General features: G+C 49.2%; 3 protein-coding genes across 3 annotated transcripts; all 3 read left to right on the forward strand.

Moving 5' to 3' along the window:
- The first annotated feature begins 448 nt into the window (after positions 1-448).
- Positions 449-2,107, forward strand: LOC131575503 (inositol 1,4,5-trisphosphate receptor-interacting protein-like 1). The gene has a single exon (XM_058831090.1). The coding sequence runs from the start codon at positions 449-451 to the stop codon at positions 2,105-2,107; it is 1,659 nt and encodes a 552-aa protein (XP_058687073.1).
- A 4,631-nt stretch (positions 2,108-6,738) lies between these two features.
- Positions 6,739-8,397, forward strand: LOC131575505 (inositol 1,4,5-trisphosphate receptor-interacting protein-like 1). Its single transcript, XM_058831091.1, has one exon. It carries the CDS (start codon positions 6,739-6,741, stop codon positions 8,395-8,397), a length of 1,659 nt encoding a protein of 552 aa, XP_058687074.1.
- A 4,629-nt stretch (positions 8,398-13,026) lies between these two features.
- LOC131575506 (inositol 1,4,5-trisphosphate receptor-interacting protein-like 1) lies at positions 13,027-14,679 on the forward strand. The gene has a single exon (XM_058831092.1). It carries the CDS (start codon positions 13,027-13,029, stop codon positions 14,677-14,679), a length of 1,653 nt encoding a protein of 550 aa, XP_058687075.1.
- The last annotated feature ends 4,214 nt before the right edge of the window (positions 14,680-18,893 follow it).

Consider the following 18,893-nt stretch of genomic DNA (forward strand, 5'->3'; position numbering starts at 1 on the left):
GATGCAGAGATTTCAGGGTAGCTCAAGCAGTGTGGAGTCGAGGCTTTGACTCAATGATCCCCAAGGGTGCCTTCCAACATGGAGATCTAGGAGACTGGCAATGGAGGCCAGAAAGACAAAAGAAAGACCAAGGGACGTTCTTTGAAGAAGATTCACTCCAAAGCAGCCTTAAGCCCTTAACCAGGGCCACTCTAAGTGGCTGAGCTGGGGTAGGGACAAAGGGTGCAGTTGGCTGGCTTGTGATGCGCTGCGGCACCTGTGACGTCACAGGGGACGCCTCACAATGGGGGCAGCTGGAAAAGGCCCCAGCAGGTAACTCTGGCCCTGTATTGCTTCTGCAAGCGGTGAGTGCACATGTGGCGGGGAGGCTGTGCTGGGGACAAGGGCCGGGGCAGAAACGCTGCACCTGGGGCTGGGTTCTCCCCGCTGCATGCAGGGACAGCCCCTCATGGTAGAGCCTTGGCTAGGGTACCAGCTGCTACTGCTGCTGCTGCTGGGGCAGTGGGACAGGCCTTGCTGCCCCCAGATCCCTGGGACTCCCAGACCTGCTGCTCCCACTGCCAGCTGCCTCTTTCCCCGCTCCCCTCACGGCCTTCTCTCTATCCTCCTGCAGACCATGGATACCTGGGTATTGTGGTTCTTGCTCTTGCAAAGCATAGTCCACTACCCACAGCCCGTGGGGGACGATTTGGACGAGGCGACGCATCTGCTCATGGAGGAGCGTGCAAAGCTCCAGGAACATGAGAGGATTCGGCTGGAGCTGGAGGTGGAGCAGCTCGCCCTGATGCAGAGTGGCCCATCCTGGGGAGACCTGCTCTGGTCTGCCTTGCAGGCCTGGCAGGTCTGGGCACTTGTTGGGCTCTTGCTTCTTCTCTTGCCCCTTTGGTTTATGTGGAGGAAGAGAAGGTGTGAGGCAGAGGTCAACGGCGAGCGGGAGAAGGAAAAGGAGACGGACGAAGAGGACGAGGCACGGTCATACGATCTGGCATGGCTTCTGGAGGAGCGCATACAGTGGCCTGTACAGGACCTGCAGGCAGGCTGCGACAGGACAACGGCCATGATGGAGAAATTGCTAAGTGCCCTCAGGCGTGCCTTGGTTGGGACTTTCTTCCCGGTGCTGCACCAAGCCATTGGTTTTGGCAGTGCCTTTGAAGGCTGGACTGAGAGCGGGGAGGAAAGTGTGTACCATGTGCTTGTACCCCTGACTGCTCCCTCAGGCCACATCTTCCGCCTGGAGCGTGACACTGACTGGCTGAGGCCCGGCAGGAACTTCCGCGTCCGCGTGGAGCTGGTGTGCAGCTGCCCGAGGGGGCAGGAGGGTGTGAACATGCTGTGCTTCCGCCACCACCCTGACGTGATTGGCATGCTAACTGAGCAGCCCAACCTCCTAGACATGCTGTGCACCGGCTCCTACCTTGACGTGGAGAAAACGGTCTACTTCTTCTACAGACTGCTGGGAGTAAGCTGGCAGCGTTTGCCTGAGTCACGCAGTTGGCATTTAGCGCTGCACTGCTCCCAGCGCTTCTGCCACCTCAGGCTGTCCAACGGCCAGGAAAGCTTCCAGGTTCAAGTGATGCTTGGGCTACAGCGATTTACCTCGGACATCTTTATCAGCAGCCGGCCTCGAGGGGCCCACACCCCAAGCACAGTGTGGCCTGAGACCTACAGCATGGCAGAGACAAAGTTCTTCCGGCACATGGCCAGGCAGCTTCCTCAGGACAGCTCGCACCTCAAATGCCTGCAGCTCCTTGCTGCAGCTTTTCAGGAGTGCAAGGGCTTCTCCATCCATTCCATCAAGACCATCATCATGCACCAGCTGAACACCGTACCGCTCTCACAGTGGCACAGCAGGTATTTCCTGCTTCAGCTGTCCGATGTCCTGGAGCAGCTGCGCTTAGCTCTGCAAAAGAAACACCTGCAGCATTTTATTGTGGGCAACCAGAGGCTTCCAGAGGAGATCAGGCTGCCCCCAGATGTACGAATGGCTAGGCCATCCAACCTCTTCCACAGCCTGTGGCAGGATCGGGCTGCCCACTCCCAGGCCATGCAAGCCTACCTTGATCTGCGCCATTGCCTGGCGAGGTTGCTGGCCTATGGCCACTGTTAGCAGGGCTCCTAGAATCACAGCAGTGCTAGGTCGCAAGAGCCATTTAACATCATCAAGTTCAAGCCATGCCCTAACACCACCTCAACTAAACCATGACACTGAGTGCCACATCCAAGGTTTTTTCAACACATCCAGGGATGGTGACTCCATCACCTCCCCTGAGAAGACAATTCCACTACTTTTGCCACTCTTTCAGTCAAAACCTTTTGCCTAACATCCAACCTAAACGTCCCTTGGCACAGCTTAAGACTGTGCCCTCTCCTTCCGTCACTTGCTGCCTGGAAAAAGAGACCGACCCCAACCTGACTACAGCCACCTTTCAGGCAGTTGTAGAGAGGGGCTAAGGTCATCTCCGAGTCTCTGTTTCTCCAGGCTAAACAGCTCCAGCTCCCTCTCTTGTTCCTCACAGGGCTTGTGTTCCAAGGCCCTCACCGCGCCCTCTTGTTGTCCTTTGCATGTGTGTGCTCATGGGGCGTGCAGCTGCTGGCAGACGATCGCTTTTTAGTGCCATGACAAAGAAGAAGGAATGGGATACACAGACAAATAGATATATATATATATAACTAGAGTGTATATATATATATATATATATATATATATATAACTACAAAGATTTTTAGGAACAGATGTGTTTTTAATAGATACAAATGATAGAGTTCTGTTTTGAATAGATACAAATGATAACAATAGTTTATCAATGATCGTATCATTTTATAAAAAGATAGAGCACATATATAATGTCACTACCTGTTGTGACACATATTCATGCTCTAAAGTTACTGCATTTATGAGAGGCAAAATTTTTATTACATAGATATACTTCTAAAATATATACATATATACATGTATTGTATTTCATACAAAACAATTATTCCATAAAGTGGAAATGAAATAGAAAACCAATTAGAGATAATTCCTATAGAATTACAGCAAATAATATATATTTATTATTAAATGTTTACTAAATATGGAAAATGTTATAGAATGAAAAAAATCATTGGAATAGATATGATAATAAAACAATATAAATTCAATATGTAGATTATGTCACTATCTGTAGTGACAATAGTGACTATCTATAGTGACTATCTACGGTGAAAATATTATGCTCTGTAATGACTGTATTTATGACAGGAAAGTTGTCTATTACGTAAATTCAGTTTTAAAATACATAGAATGCATATCACATCTCTAATATTTTTGGACAGAAATATGGCCATATACAGTGTCACTGTCTGTTTGGACACATATTAATTAACACATATCACTAAGTGGCCGTATGACTGGCAAGCATGAAACTGTTTTGCTGGTTTTTCAATAAAATGCAATCTGACAGAAGCCGGAGTGTGCAAGACTTTCTTGATCTCAGCCACCCCTCTCGTATTGGTAAATGTCATGCGCCGGGAGCCTGGGCTTGTGAGCAGTCTCCTTCAACTCATCCAGACTTACAGGGCTGAACTGGTTCTCATCAGAAATGAAGGCCACAGCCCCTCATTCGCTGAGCTTACTTTTCAAAGTCTGTGGATTCGGCAGATATTCTTCATGACAAAAAAAATAAAGCCAAGTCTGCCCTTAGACTTTATTTAAAATAAAGTTGCTCAGAGGTGAATGCGGCGGTCTTTGTGGCTCATTGGGTTTGCAGGGTGAGGAATGGGTGTTAGAACATCCAGTTAGCACAACTGGAGAAAACAATGAGGACACAAAGAATAAGAAGTTCAAAGCTACAGAGATTGAGTCTCCTTTTGAGCTCGACAAAATAACCACTGCCAGTCTTTTCAGAAGAACACAAACCATGCTTCACTGAATGAAACTGCTGCTCTTTGCAAACAGTAACTCAGCTCACTCTTGGAAGGCACTGAGAGATTTGTATGTGAAAAAATGGTTCTTGACCATGAGGATGTAAACCCAATAAGAAGAATCCAGAAAAATCAGCACTCCAGAATAAGGGAAGTTTCCTGATGCAGCAGTAAGAAATCTTCAAGTATTTTACTATCAATTCCAATTATATTGATAATATTTCATTAGAATGTCATTATTCATAATTCTTCTCTAAGTGCTATGCACTGCTTGTGACAGTTTTTAGTAAGACTAATTAAGTATTCTTATTATAGGAACATTATATATCTATTGAGGTATTCTAGTAAAAGCCTGTCTGCACGACCCAGCTTTCAAGCCAGACGACAATTCCGGGGACAGTGCTCTTGGAACTTTCCTGGAGCAGCGAGAATGAAGAAAAACAATGATGTTGTGGACAAGAAAAGGAAGGATCAACAAAACGTATTGGCCAATAGTAGCTGGTTAAGCTGCGCGAACCCTGTGGGACCCTGTAAGAGCGTGCTAAAGATAGAAATAAAGCCAAGTTCACTTTTACCTCTGAGAGGACTCTGTGAATATTCGGAGCGGTTTTCCATTAAAACCCCGCCTTCTTTCCAAATGCATCACATCCCAAAGCCAATGGAAGGGGCACATTACACAGGCAACCAGGACGGCACGACTGCCTCTTGCCATGACACCTGTGGTCGGCTTAGCTTTAACCAGTCCTGTCCCCACCTGCTGCTTGATCCCTAAATTACAGCCTCAAGCTCCCTCTGCCATAGGACTGTTTCTTTCTTCAGGCAGCTAGATTAAAAACCCCACCATTTAAATGAGCTCCAGACCTGGACAAGATGGGCGGTGGGGCAGTGATTCCTGCAGCGTTGCCGTGAGGTTTGGGCTCTGCCAAAATCAGGTGCTGGCAGCTGAGCCACTGGCAACATACCGCGCTACCCTACTGCAGAAACCTTTCAGGGCCAAGCTGGGCTGGAGGGAGGGAGATTGGCGGCCCTCCCAGCTCCTGAGCACAAGGTGAGGAAAAAGAAACGGTGTTACCCAAAAACCCCTAGAAATGCCAAATGATAACAGAGTAAGGAGAGGGGCAAAGGCACAGTTTTGAGTTTTGTCTAGGCAGCACCAAGAGCAGACCATTCAAACCCAGGTGCGCAACACGGAAAATGCCACACGTTTTCCTGTGGCGGGGGGAAAAGGCTCCAAAAAAAGCACAACACAAACCCCAAACCATCATAATGTTTGAATTTTCTGACATTTATTGTCATTCAGCAAGAAGCTGCTGTGCACTGCTGATGGCCTCTTCTCTGCGCTCTCCTCATCTTTGCTTGTCTCAGGGCTCTACGAAGCCAGGCTTTGGGGGCTTCTTTCTGCTCTTGCCAGGCCTGAGACCAAACAGCCTGGCGGGCCCGGGGCTGTTAGCAGGAGAGCTGCTGAAAGTCACCCCAAGCCATGCGGCCTTCCCCTGCAAGGCTCCAGAGATACAAGGGCAGAAAGCTGTAGCCTAAGCTCTACTGCACTAGCACCTTGTTGAGCTTGTCTGTCCTCGGGCATCCTTCAGGCTGCCCAGTGTAAATCTGAGCTGCTTTCTTAGGGACTTCGGGCTTTGCCCACACTGTGGCCTTGCTGAAGGCCAAGGCCAAGGAAAGGCTCTCATCTGTGCTGCCAGTTCCATGGAAGGCCCCAGAGCAAGAGGCCATCTCTTGGCTGCCGGGATCCCACCTTCACGGTCTGGCCTTGCAGGTTGGCAAAACCCACGTGGGTATCCTGCCACATTCCGGCACTGACTTTCCCTCTTAAGCTTCCCATTTTCTACAAGGAGAATTCTGATTTTTCCTTCTGCTTGGAAGGGGACGGATTGCCTTGGGTGATGTATTTGGCAGCAAGGTTCTCCTCGCATGGAAACACTTCCTGGCAGCCTTCTGCCCACTGACAAGCCATTTGGTCCCACTGCATCCCGGGGACCAGAGTGCAAAAGCAGCACCTTTCCTCTCCTCTGGGAAGAGCTGGTCTCACAGCCCTAACATCTGCACCCGACACAATGCAGATGGTGCCTGAAGGGAGTTTGTAGCTAAGTGGGGCTCATTAGATTTACCAGCCCAGGGAACAAACAATATGATCAGAGGAAATGACCTCAAGTTGTGCCAAAGGAGATTTAGATTGGATCTCCAGGAAGTATTCCTTCAACAAAAGGATCTCAAGCTTGGCAACAGGCTGCCTAGGGCAATCAATGGCTGAGTCACCCCCCTCAGAGAGGTTTAAAAGTCATGGGCATGTGCCATCTGGGGACCTGGTGGAGTAGGCAGTGTTAAGTTTGCAGTGGAACTGTGTGAACTTCAGGGACTTTTTCAAGCCGCATGATGCAGAGATTTCAGGGTAGCTCAAGCAGTGTGGAGTCGAGGCTTTGACTCAATGATCCCCAAGGGTGCCTTCCAACATGGAGATCTAGGAGACTGGCAATGGAGGCCAGAAAGACAAAAGAAAGACCAAGGGACGTTCTTTGAAGAAGATTCACTCCAAAGCAGCCTTAAGCCCTTAACCAGGGCCACTCTAAGTGGCTGAGCTGGGGTAGGGACAAAGGGTGCAGTTGGCTGGCTTGTGATGAGCTGCGGCACCTGTGACGTCACAGGGGACGCCTCACAATGGGGGCAGCTGGAAAAGGCCCCAGCAGGTAACTCTGGCCCTGTATTGCTTCTGCAAGCGGTGAGTGCACATGTGGCGGGGAGGCTGTGCTGGGGACAAGGGCCGGGGCAGAAACGCTGCACCTGGGGCTGGGTTCTCCCCGCTGCATGCAGGGACAGCCCCTCATGGTAGAGCCTTGGCTAGGGTACCAGCTGCTACTGCTGCTGCTGCTGGGGCAGTGGGACAGGCCTTGCTGCCCCCAGATCCCTGGGACTCCCAGACCTGCTGCTCCCACTGCCAGCTGCCTCTTTCCCCGCTCCCCTCACGGCCTTCTCTCTATCCTCCTGCAGACCATGGATACCTGGGTATTGTGGTTCTTGCTCTTGCAAAGCATAGTCCACTACCCACAGCCCGTGGGGGACGATTTGGACGAGGCGACGCATCTGCTCATGGAGGAGCGTGCAAAGCTCCAGGAACATGAGAGGATTCGGCTGGAGCTGGAGGTGGAGCAGCTCGCCCTGATGCAGAGTGGCCCATCCTGGGGAGACCTGCTCTGGTCTGCCTTGCAGGCCTGGCAGGTCTGGGCACTTGTTGGGCTCTTGCTTCTTCTCTTGCCCCTTTGGTTTATGTGGAGGAAGAGAAGGTGTGAGGCAGAGGTCAACGGCGAGCGGGAGAAGGAAAAGGAGACGGACGAAGAGGACGAGGCACGGTCATACGATCTGGCATGGCTTCTGGAGGAGCGCATACAGTGGCCTGTACAGGACCTGCAGGCAGGCTGCGACAGGACAACGGCCATGATGGAGAAATTGCTAAGTGCCCTCAGGCGTGCCTTGGTTGGGACTTTCTTCCCGGTGCTGCACCAAGCCATTGGTTTTGGCAGTGCCTTTGAAGGCTGGACTGAGAGCGGGGAGGAAAGTGTGTACCATGTGCTTGTACCCCTGACTGCTCCCTCAGGCCACATCTTCCGCCTGGAGCGTGACACTGACTGGCTGAGGCCCGGCAGGAACTTCCGCGTCCGCGCGGAGCTGGTGTGCAGCTGCCCGAGGGGGCAGGAGGGTGTGAACATGCTGTGCTTCCGCCACCACCCTGACGTGATTGGCATGCTAACTGAGCAGCCCAACCTCCTAGACATGCTGTGCACCGGCTCCTACCTTGACGTGGAGAAAACGGTCTACTTCTTCTACAGACTGCTGGGAGTAAGCTGGCAGCGTTTGCCTGAGTCACGCAGTTGGCATTTAGCGCTGCACTGCTCCCAGCGCTTCTGCCACCTCAGGCTGTCCAACGGCCAGGAAAGCTTCCAGGTTCAAGTGATGCTTGGGCTACAGCGATTTACCTCGGACATCTTTATCAGCAGCCGGCCTCGAGGGGCCCACACCCCAAGCACAGTGTGGCCTGAGACCTACAGCATGGCAGAGACAAAGTTCTTCCGGCACATGGCCAGGCAGCTTCCTCAGGACAGCTCGCACCTCAAATGCCTGCAGCTCCTTGCTGCAGCTTTTCAGGAGTGCAAGGGCTTCTCCATCCATTCCATCAAGACCATCATCATGCACCAGCTGAACACCGTACCGCTCTCACAGTGGCACAGCAGGTATTTCCTGCTTCAGCTGTCCGATGTCCTGGAGCAGCTGCGCTTAGCTCTGCAAAAGAAACACCTGCAGCATTTTATTGTGGGCAACCAGAGGCTTCCAGAGGAGATCAGGCTGCCCCCAGATGTACGAACGGCTAGGCCATCCAACCTCTTCCACAGCCTGTGGCAGGATCGGGCTGCCCACTCCCAGGCCATGCAAGCCTACCTTGATCTGCGCCATCGCCTGGCGAGGTTGCTGGCCTATGGCCACTGTTAGCAGGGCTCCTAGAATCACAGCAGTGCTAGGTCGCAAGAGCCATTTAACATCATCAAGTTCAAGCCATGCCCTAACACCACCTCAACTAAACCATGACACTGAGTGCCACATCCAAGGTTTTTTCAACACATCCAGGGATGGTGACTCCATCACCTCCCCCGAGAAGACAATTCCACTACTTTTGCCACTCTTTCAGTCAAAACCTTTTGCCTAACATCCAACCTAAACGTCCCTTGGCACAGCTTAAGACTGTGCCCTCTCCTTCCGTCACTTGCTGCCTGGAAAAAGAGACCGACCCCAACCTGACTACAGCCACCTTTCAGGCAGTTGTAGAGAGGGGCTAAGGTCATCTCCGAGTCTCTGTTTCTCCAGGCTAAACAGCTCCAGCTCCCTCTCTTGTTCCTCACAGGGCTTGTGTTCCAAGGCCCTCACCGCGCCCTCTTGTTGTCCTTTGCATGTGTGTGCTCATGGGGCGTGCAGCTGCTGGCAGACGATCGCTTTTTAGTGCCATGACAAAGAAGAAGGAATGGGATACACAGACAAATAGATATATATATATATAACTAGAGTGTATATATATATATATATATATATATATATAACTACAAAGATTTTTAGGAACAGATGTGTTTTTAATAGATACAAATGATAGAGTTCTGTTTTGAATAGATACAAATGATAACAATAGTTTATCAATGATCGTATCATTTTATAAAAAGATAGAGCACATATATAATGTCACTACCTGTTGTGACACATATTCATGCTCTAAAGTTACTGCATTTATGAGAGGCAAAATTTTTATTACATAGATATACTTCTAAAATATATACATATATACATGTATTGTATTTCATACAAAACAATTATTCCATAAAGTGGAAATGAAATAGAAAACCAATTAGAGATAATTCCTATAGAATTACAGCAAATAATATATATTTATTATTAAATGTTTACTAAATATGGAAAATGTTATAGAATGAAAAAAATCATTGGAATAGATATGATAATAAAACAATATAAATTCAATATGTAGATTATGTCACTATCTGTAGTGACAATAGTGACTATCTATAGTGACTATCTACGGTGAAAATATTATGCTCTGTAATGACTGTATTTATGACAGGAAAGTTGTCTATTACGTAAATTCAGTTTTAAAATACATAGAATGCATATCACATCTCTAATATTTTTGGACAGAAATATGGCCATATACAGTGTCACTGTCTGTTTGGACACATATTAATTAACACATATCACTAAGTGGCCGTATGACTGGCAAGCATGAAACTGTTTTGCTGGTTTTTCAATAAAATGCAATCTGACAGAAGCCGGAGTGTGCAAGACTTTCTTGATCTCAGCCACCCCTCTCGTATTGGTAAATGTCATGCGCCGGGAGCCTGGGCTTGTGAGCAGTCTCCTTCAACTCATCCAGACTTACAGGGCTGAACTGGTTCTCATCAGAAATGAAGGCCACAGCCCCTCATTCGCTGAGCTTACTTTTCAAAGTCTGTGGATTCGGCAGATATTCTTCATGACAAAAAAAATAAAGCCAAGTCTGCCCTTAGACTTTATTTAAAATAAAGTTGCTCAGAGGTGAATGCGGCGGTCTTTGTGGCTCATTGGGTTTGCAGGGTGAGGAATGGGTGTTAGAACATCCAGTTAGCACAACTGGAGAAAACAATGAGGACACAAAGAATAAGAAGTTCAAAGCTACAGAGATTGAGTCTCCTTTTGAGCTCGACAAAATAACCACTGCCAGTCTTTTCAGAAGAACACAAACCATGCTTCACTGAATGAAACTGCTGCTCTTTGCAAACAGTAACTCAGCTCACTCTTGGAAGGCACTGAGAGATTTGTATGTGAAAAAATGGTTCTTGACCATGAGGATGTAAACCCAATAAGAAGAATCCAGAAAAATCAGCACTCCAGAATAAGGGAAGTTTCCTGATGCAGCAGTAAGAAATCTTCAAGTATTTTACTATCAATTCCAATTATATTGATAATATTTCATTAGAATGTCATTATTCATAATTCTTCTCTAAGTGCTATGCACTGCTTGTGACAGTTTTTAGTAAGACTAATTAAGTATTCTTATTATAGGAACATTATATATCTATTGAGGTATTCTAGTAAAAGCCTGTCTGCACGACCCAGCTTTCAAGCCAGACGACAATTCCGGGGACAGTGCTCTTGGAACTTTCCTGGAGCAGCGAGAATGAAGAAAAACAATGATGTTGTGGACAAGAAAAGGAAGGATCAACAAAACGTATTGGCCAATAGTAGCTGGTTAAGCTGCGCGAACCCTGTGGGACCCTGTAAGAGCGTGCTAAAGATAGAAATAAAGCCAAGTTCACTTTTACCTCTGAGAGGACTCTGTGAATATTCGGAGCGGTTTTCCATTAAAACCCCGCCTTCTTTCCAAATGCATCACATCCCAAAGCCAATGGAAGGGGCACATTACACAGGCAACCAGGACGGCACGACTGCCTCTTGCCATGACACCTGTGGTCGGCTTAGCTTTAACCAGTCCTGTCCCCACCTGCTGCTTGATCCCTAAATTACAGCCTCAAGCTCCCTCTGCCATAGGACTGTTTCTTTCTTCAGGCAGCTAGATTAAAAACCCCACCATTTAAATGAGCTCCAGACCTGGACAAGATGGGCGGTGGGGCAGTGATTCCTGCAGCGTTGCCGTGAGGTTTGGGCTCTGCCAAAATCAGGTGCTGGCAGCTGAGCCACTGGCAACATACCGCGCTACCCTACTGCAGAAACCTTTCAGGGCCAAGCTGGGCTGGAGGGAGGGAGATTGGCGGCCCTCCCAGCTCCTGAGCACAAGGTGAGGAAAAAGAAACGGTGTTACCCAAAAACCCCTAGAAATGCCAAATGATAACAGAGTAAGGAGAGGGGCAAAGGCACAGTTTTGAGTTTTGTCTAGGCAGCACCAAGAGCAGACCATTCAAACCCAGGTGCGCAACACGGAAAATGCCACACGTTTTCCTGTGGCGGGGGGAAAAGGCTCCAAAAAAAGCACAACACAAACCCCAAACCATCATAATGTTTGAATTTTCTGTCATTTATTGTCATTCAGCAAGAAGCTGCTGTGCACTGCTGATGGCCTCTTCTCTGCGCTCTCCTCATCTTTGCTTGTCTCAGGGCTCTACGAAGCCAGGCTTTGGGGGCTTCTTTCTGCTCTTGCCAGGCCTGAGACCAAACAGCCTGGCGGGCCCGGGGCTGTTAGCAGGAGAGCTGCTGAAAGTCACCCCAAGCCATGCGGCCTTCCCCTGCAAGGCTCCAGAGATACAAGGGCAGAAAGCTGTAGCCTAAGCTCTACTGCACTAGCACCTTGTTGAGCTTGTCTGTCCTCGGGCATCCTTCAGGCTGCCCAGTGTAAATCTGAGCTGCTTTCTTAGGGACTTCGGGCTTTGCCCACACTGTGGCCTTGCTGAAGGCCAAGGCCAAGGAAAGGCTCTCATCTGTGCTGCCAGTTCCATGGAAGGCCCCAGAGCAAGAGGCCATCTCTTGGCTGCCGGGATCCCACCTTCACGGTCTGGCCTTGCAGGTTGGCAAAACCCACGTGGGTATCCTGCCACATTCCGGCACTGACTTTCCCTCTTAAGCTTCCCATTTTCTACAAGGAGAATTCTGATTTTTCCTTCTGCTTGGAAGGGGACGGATTGCCTTGGGTGATGTATTTGGCAGCAAGGTTCTCCTCGCATGGAAACACTTCCTGGCAGCCTTCTGCCCACTGACAAGCCATTTGGTCCCACTGCATCCCGGGGACCAGAGTGCAAAAGCAGCACCTTTCCTCTCCTCTGGGAAGAGCTGGTCTCACAGCCCTAACATCTGCACCCGACACAATGCAGATGGTGCCTGAAGGGAGTTTGTAGCTAAGTGGGGCTCATTAGATTTACCAGCCCAGGGAACAAACAATATGATCAGAGGAAATGACCTCAAGTTGTGCCAAAGGAGATTTAGATTGGATCTCCAGGAAGTATTCCTTCAACAAAAGGATCTCAAGCTTGGCAACAGGCTGCCTAGGGCAATCAATGGCTGAGTCACCCCCCTCAGAGAGGTTTAAAAGTCATGGGCATGTGCCATCTGGGGACCTGGTGGAGTAGGCAGTGTTAAGTTTGCAGTGGAACTGTGTGAACTTCAGGGACTTTTTCAAGCCGCATGATGCAGAGATTTCAGGGTAGCTCAAGCAGTGTGGAGTCGAGGCTTAGACTCAATGATCCCCAAGGGTGCCTTCCAACATGGAGATCTAGGAGACTGGCAATGGAGGCCAGAAAGACAAAAGAAAGACCAAGGGACGTTCTTTGAAGAAGATTCACTCCAAAGCAGCCTTAAGCCCTTAACCAGGGCCACTCTAAGTGGCTGAGCTGGGGTAGGGACAAAGGGTGCAGTTGGCTGGCTTGTGATGAGCTGCGGCACCTGTGACGTCACAGGGGACGCCTCACAATGGGGGCAGCTGGAAAAGGCCCCAGCAGGTAACTCTGGCCCTGTATTGCTTCTGCAAGCGGTGAGTGCACATGTGGCGGGGAGGCTGTGCTGGGGACAAGGGCCGGGGCAGAAACGCTGCACCTGGGGCTGGGTTCTCCCCGCTGCATGCAGGGACAGCCCCTCATGGTAGAGCCTTGGCTAGGGTACCAGCTGCTGCTGCTGCTGGGGCAGTGGGACAGGCCTTGCTGCCCCCAGATCCCTGGGACTCCCAGACCTGCTGCTCCCACTGCCAGCTGCCTCTTTCCCCGCTCCCCTCACGGCCTTCTCTCTATCCTCCTGCAGACCATGGATACCTGGGTATTGTGGTTCTTGCTCTTGCAAAGCATAGTCCACTACCCACAGCCCGTGGGGGACGATTTGGACGAGGCGACGCGTCTGCTCATGGAGGAGCGTGCAAAGCTCCAGGAACATGAGAGGATTCGGCTGGAGCTGGAGGTGGAGCAGCTCGCCCTGATGCAGAGTGGCCCATCCTGGGGAGACCTGCTCTGGTCTGCCTTGCAGGCCTGGCAGGTCTGGGCACTTGTTGGGCTCTTGCTTCTTCTCTTGCCCCTTTGGTTTATGTGGAGGAAGAGAAGGTGTGAGGCAGAGGTCAACGGCGAGCGGGAGAAGGAAAAGGAGACGGACGAAGAGGACGAGGCACGGTCATACGATCTGGCATGGCTTCTGGAGGAGCGCATACAGTGGCCTGTACAGGACCTGCAGGCAGGCTGCGACAGGACAACGGCCATGATGGAGAAATTGCTAAGTGCCCTCAGGCGTGCCTTGGTTGGGACTTTCTTCCCGGTGCTGCACCAAGCCATTGGTTTTGGCAGTGCCTTTGAAGGCTGGACTGAGAGCGGGGAGGAAAGTGTGTACCATGTGCTTGTACCCCTGACTGCTCCCTCAGGCCACATCTTCCGCCTGGAGCGTGACACTGACTGGCTGAGGCCCGGCAGGAACTTCCGCGTCCGCGTGGAGCTGGTGTGCAGCTGCCCGAGGGGGCAGGAGGGTGTGAACATGCTGTGCTTCCGCCACCACCCTGACGTGATTGGCATGCTAACTGAGCAGCCCAACCTCCTAGACATGCTGTGCACCGGCTCCTACCTTGACGTGGAGAAAACGGTCTACTTCTTCTACAGACTGCTGGGAGTAAGCTGGCAGCGTTTGCCTGAGTCACGCAGTTGGCATTTAGCGCTGCACTGCTCCCAGCGCTTCTGCCACCTCAGGCTGTCCAACGGCCAGGAAAGCTTCCAGGTTCAAGTGATGCTTGGGCTACAGCGATTTACCTCGGACATCTTTATCAGCAGCCGGCCTCGAGGGGCCCACACCCCAAGCACAGTGTGGCCTGAGACCTACAGCATGGCAGAGACAAAGTTCTTCCGGCACATGGCCAGGCAGCTTCCTCAGGACAGCTCGCACCTCAAATGCCTGCAGCTCCTTGCTGCAGCTTTTCAGGAGTGCAAGGGCTTCTCCATCCATTCCATCAAGACCATCATCATGCACCAGCTGAACACCGTACCGCTCTCACAGTGGCACAGCAGGTATTTCCTGCTTCAGCTGTCCGATGTCCTGGAGCAGCTGCGCTTAGCTCTGCAAAAGAAACACCTGCAGCATTTTATTGTGGGCAACCAGAGGCTTCCAGAGGAGATCAGGCTGCCCCCAGATGTACGAATGGCTAGGCCATCCAACCTCTTCCACAGCCTGTGGCAGGATCGGGCTGCCCACTCCCAGGCCATGCAAGCCTACCTTGATCTGCGCCATTGCCTGGCGAGGTTGCTGGCCTATGGCCACTGTTAGCAGGGCTCCTAGAATCACAGCAGTGCTAGGTCGCAAGAGCCATTTAACATCATCAAGTTCAAGCCATGCCCTAACACCACCTCAACTAAACCATGACACTGAGTGCCACATCCAAGGTTTTTTCAACACATCCAGGGATGGTGACTCCATCACCTCCCCTGAGAAGACAATTCCACTACTTTTGCCACTCTTTCAGTCAAAACCTTTTGCCTAACATCCAACCTAAACGTCCCTTGGCACAGCTTAAGACTGTGCCCTCTCCTTCCGTCACTTGCTGCCTGGAAAAAGAGACCGACCCCAACCTGACTACAGCCACCTTTCAGGCAGTTGTAGAGAGGGGCTAAGGTCATCTCCGAGTCTCTGTTTCTCCAGGCTAAACAGCTCCAGCTCCCTCTCTTGTTCCTCACAGGGCTTGTGTTCCAAGGCCCTCACCGCGCCCTCTTGTTGTCCTTTGCATGTGTGTGCTCATGGGGCGTGCAGCTGCTGGCAGACGATCGCTTTTTAGTGCCATGACAAAGAAGAAGGAATGGGATACACAGACAAATAGATATATATATATATAACTAGAGTGTATATATATATATATATATATATATATAACTACAAAGATTTTTAGGAACAGATGTGTTTTTAATAGATACAAATGATAGAGTTCTGTTTTGAATAGATACAAATGATAACAATAGTTTATCAATGATCGTATCATTTTATAAAAAGATAGAGCACATATATAATGTCACTACCTGTTGTGACACATATTCATGCTCTAAAGTTACTGCATTTATGAGAGGCAAAATTTTTATTACATAGATATACTTCTAAAATATATACATATATACATGTATTGTATTTCATACAAAACAATTATTCCATAAAGTGGAAATGAAATAGAAAACCAATTAGAGATAATTCCTATAGAATTACAGCAAATAATATATATTTATTATTAAATGTTTACTAAATATGGAAAATGTTATAGAATGAAAAAAATCATTGGAATAGATATGATAATAAAACAATATAAATTCAATATGTAGATTATGTCACTATCTGTAGTGACAATAGTGACTATCTATAGTGACTATCTACGGTGAAAATATTATGCTCTGTAATGACTGTATTTATGACAGGAAAGTTGTCTATTACGTAAATTCAGTTTTAAAATACATAGAATGCATATCACATCTCTAATATTTTTGGACAGAAATATGGCCATATACAGTGTCACTGTCTGTTTGGACACATATTAATTAACACATATCACTAAGTGGCCGTATGACTGGCAAGCATGAAACTGTTTTGCTGGTTTTTCAATAAAATGCAATCTGACAGAAGCCGGAGTGTGCAAGACTTTCTTGATCTCAGCCACCCCTCTCGTATTGGTAAATGTCATGCGCCGGGAGCCTGGGCTTGTGAGCAGTCTCCTTCAACTCATCCAGACTTACAGGGCTGAACTGGTTCTCATCAGAAATGAAGGCCACAGCCCCTCATTCGCTGAGCTTACTTTTCAAAGTCTGTGGATTCGGCAGATATTCTTCATGACAAAAAAAATAAAGCCAAGTCTGCCCTTAGACTTTATTTAAAATAAAGTTGCTCAGAGGTGAATGCGGCGGTCTTTGTGGCTCATTGGGTTTGCAGGGTGAGGAATGGGTGTTAGAACATCCAGTTAGCACAACTGGAGAAAACAATGAGGACACAAAGAATAAGAAGTTCAAAGCTACAGAGATTGAGTCTCCTTTTGAGCTCGACAAAATAACCACTGCCAGTCTTTTCAGAAGAACACAAACCATGCTTCACTGAATGAAACTGCTGCTCTTTGCAAACAGTCACTCAGCTCACTCTTGGAAGGCACTGAGAGATTTGTATGTGAAAAAATGGTTCTTGACCATGAGGATGTAAACCCAATAAGAAGAATCCAGAAAAATCAGCACTCCAGAATAAGGGAAGTTTCCTGATGCAGCAGTAAGAAATCTTCAAGTATTTTACTATCAATTCCAATTATATTGATAATATTTCATTAGAATGTCATTATTCATAATTCTTCTCTAAGTGCTATGCACTGCTTGTGACAGTTTTTAGTAAGACTAATTAAGTATTCTTATTATAGGAACATTATATATCTATTGAGGTATTCTAGTAAAAGCCTGTCTGCACGACCCAGCTTTCAAGCCAGACGACAATTCCGGGGACAGTGCTCTTGGAACTTTCCTGGAGCAGCGAGAATGAAGAAAAACAATGATGTTGTGGACAAGAAAAGGAAGGATCAACAAAACGTATTGGCCAATAGTAGCTGGTTAAGCTGCGCGAACCCTGTGGGACCCTGTAAGAGCGTGCTAAAGATAGAAATAAAGCCAAGTTCACTTTTACCTCTGAGAGGACTCTGTGAATATTCGGAGCGGTTTTCCATTAAAACCCCGCCTTCTTTCCAAATGCATCACATCCCAAAGCCAATGGAAGGGGCACATTACACAGGCAACCAGGACGGCACGACTGCCTCTTGCCATGACACCTGTGGTCGGCTTAGCTTTAACCAGTCCTGTCCCCACCTGCTGCTTGATCCCTAAATTACAGCCTCAAGCTCCCTCTGCCATAGGACTGTTTCTTTCTTCAGGCAGCTAGATTAAAAACCCCACCATTTAAATGAGCTCCAGACCTGGACAAGATGGGCGGTGGGGCAGTGATTCCTGCAGCGTTGCCGTGAGGTTTGGGCTCTGCCAAAATCAGGTGCTGGCAGCTGAGCCACTGGCAACATACCGCGCTACCCTACTGCAGAAACCTTTCAGGGCCAAGCTGGGCTGGAGGGAGGGAGATTGGCGGCCCTCCCAGCTCCTGAGCACAAGGTGAGGAAAAAGAAATGGTGTTACCCAAAAACCCCTAGAAATGCCAAATGATAACAGAGTAAGGAGAGGGGCAAAGGCACAGTTTTGAGTTTTGTCTAGGCAGCACCAAGAGCAGACCATTCAAACCCAGGTGCGCAACACGGAAAATGCCACACGTTTTCCTGTGGCGGGGGGAAAAGGCTCCAAAAAAAGCACAACACAAACCCCAAACCATCATAATGTTTGAATTTTCTGTCAATTATTGTCATTCAGCAAGAAGCTGCTGTGCACTGCTGATGGCCTCTTCTCTGCGCTCTCCTCATCTTTGCTTGTCTCAGGGCTCTACGAAGCCAGGCTTTGGGGGCTTCTTTCTGCTCTTGCCAGGCCTGAGACCAAACAGCCTGGCGGGCCCGGGGCTGTTAGCAGGAGAGCTGCTGAAAGTCACCCCAAGCCATGCGGCCTTCCCCTGCAAGGCTCCAGAGATACAAGGGCAGAAAGCTGTAGCCTAAGCTCTACTGCACTAGCACCTTGTTGAGCTTGTCTGTCCTCGGGCATCCTTCAGGCTGCCCAGTGTAAATCTGAGCTGCTTTCTTAGGGACTTCGGGCTTTGCCCACACTGTGGCCTTGCTGAAGGCCAAGGCCAAGGAAAGGCTCTCATCTGTGCTGCCAGTTCCATGGAAGGCCCCAGAGCAAGAGGCCATCTCTTGGCTGCCGGGATCCCACCTTCACGGTCTGGCCTTGCAGGTTGGCAAAACCCACGTGGGTATCCTGCCACATTCCGGCACTGACTTTCCCTCTTAAGCTTCCCATTTTCTACAAGGAGAATTCTGATTTTTCCTTCTGCTTGGAAGGGGACGGATTGCCTTGGGTGATGTATTTGGCAGCAAGGTTCTCCTCGCATGGAAACACTTCCTGGCAGCCTTCTGCCCACTGACAAGCCATTTGGTCCCACTGCATCCCGGGGACCAGAGTGCAAAAGCAGCACCTTTCCTCTCCTCTGGGAAGAGCTGGTCTCACAGCCCTAACATCTGCACCCGACACAATGCAGATGGTGCCTGAAGGGAGTTTGTAGCTAAGTGGGGCTCATTAGATTTACCAGCCCAGGGAACAAACAATATGATCAGAGGAAATGACCTCAAGTTGTGCCAAAGGAGATTTAGATTGGATCTCCAGGAAGTATTCCTTCAACAAAAGGATCTCAAGCTTGGCAACAGGCTGCCTAGGGCAATCAATGGCTGAGTCACCCCCCTCAGAGAGGTTTAAAAGTCATGGGCATGTGCCATCTGGGGACCTGGTGGAGTAGGCAGTGTTAAGTTTGCAGTGGAACTGTGTGAACTTCAGGGACTTTTTCAAGCCGCATGATGCAGAGATTTCAGGGTAGCTCAAGCAGTGTGG

This window comes from Poecile atricapillus, chromosome 2 (genome assembly GCF_030490865.1).
Source record: "Poecile atricapillus isolate bPoeAtr1 chromosome 2, bPoeAtr1.hap1, whole genome shotgun sequence".
NCBI classification, from domain to species: Eukaryota; Metazoa; Chordata; class Aves; order Passeriformes; family Paridae; genus Poecile; species Poecile atricapillus.

Excerpts from the sequence above, each read along its gene's own strand:
- LOC131575506 (XM_058831092.1), top strand. The coding sequence starts at position 13,027 with ATGGTAGAGCCTTGGCTAGGGTACCAGCTGCTGCTGCTGCTGGGGCAG.
- LOC131575503 (XM_058831090.1), top strand. The coding sequence starts at position 449 with ATGGTAGAGCCTTGGCTAGGGTACCAGCTGCTACTGCTGCTGCTGCTG.
- LOC131575505 (XM_058831091.1), top strand. The coding sequence starts at position 6,739 with ATGGTAGAGCCTTGGCTAGGGTACCAGCTGCTACTGCTGCTGCTGCTG.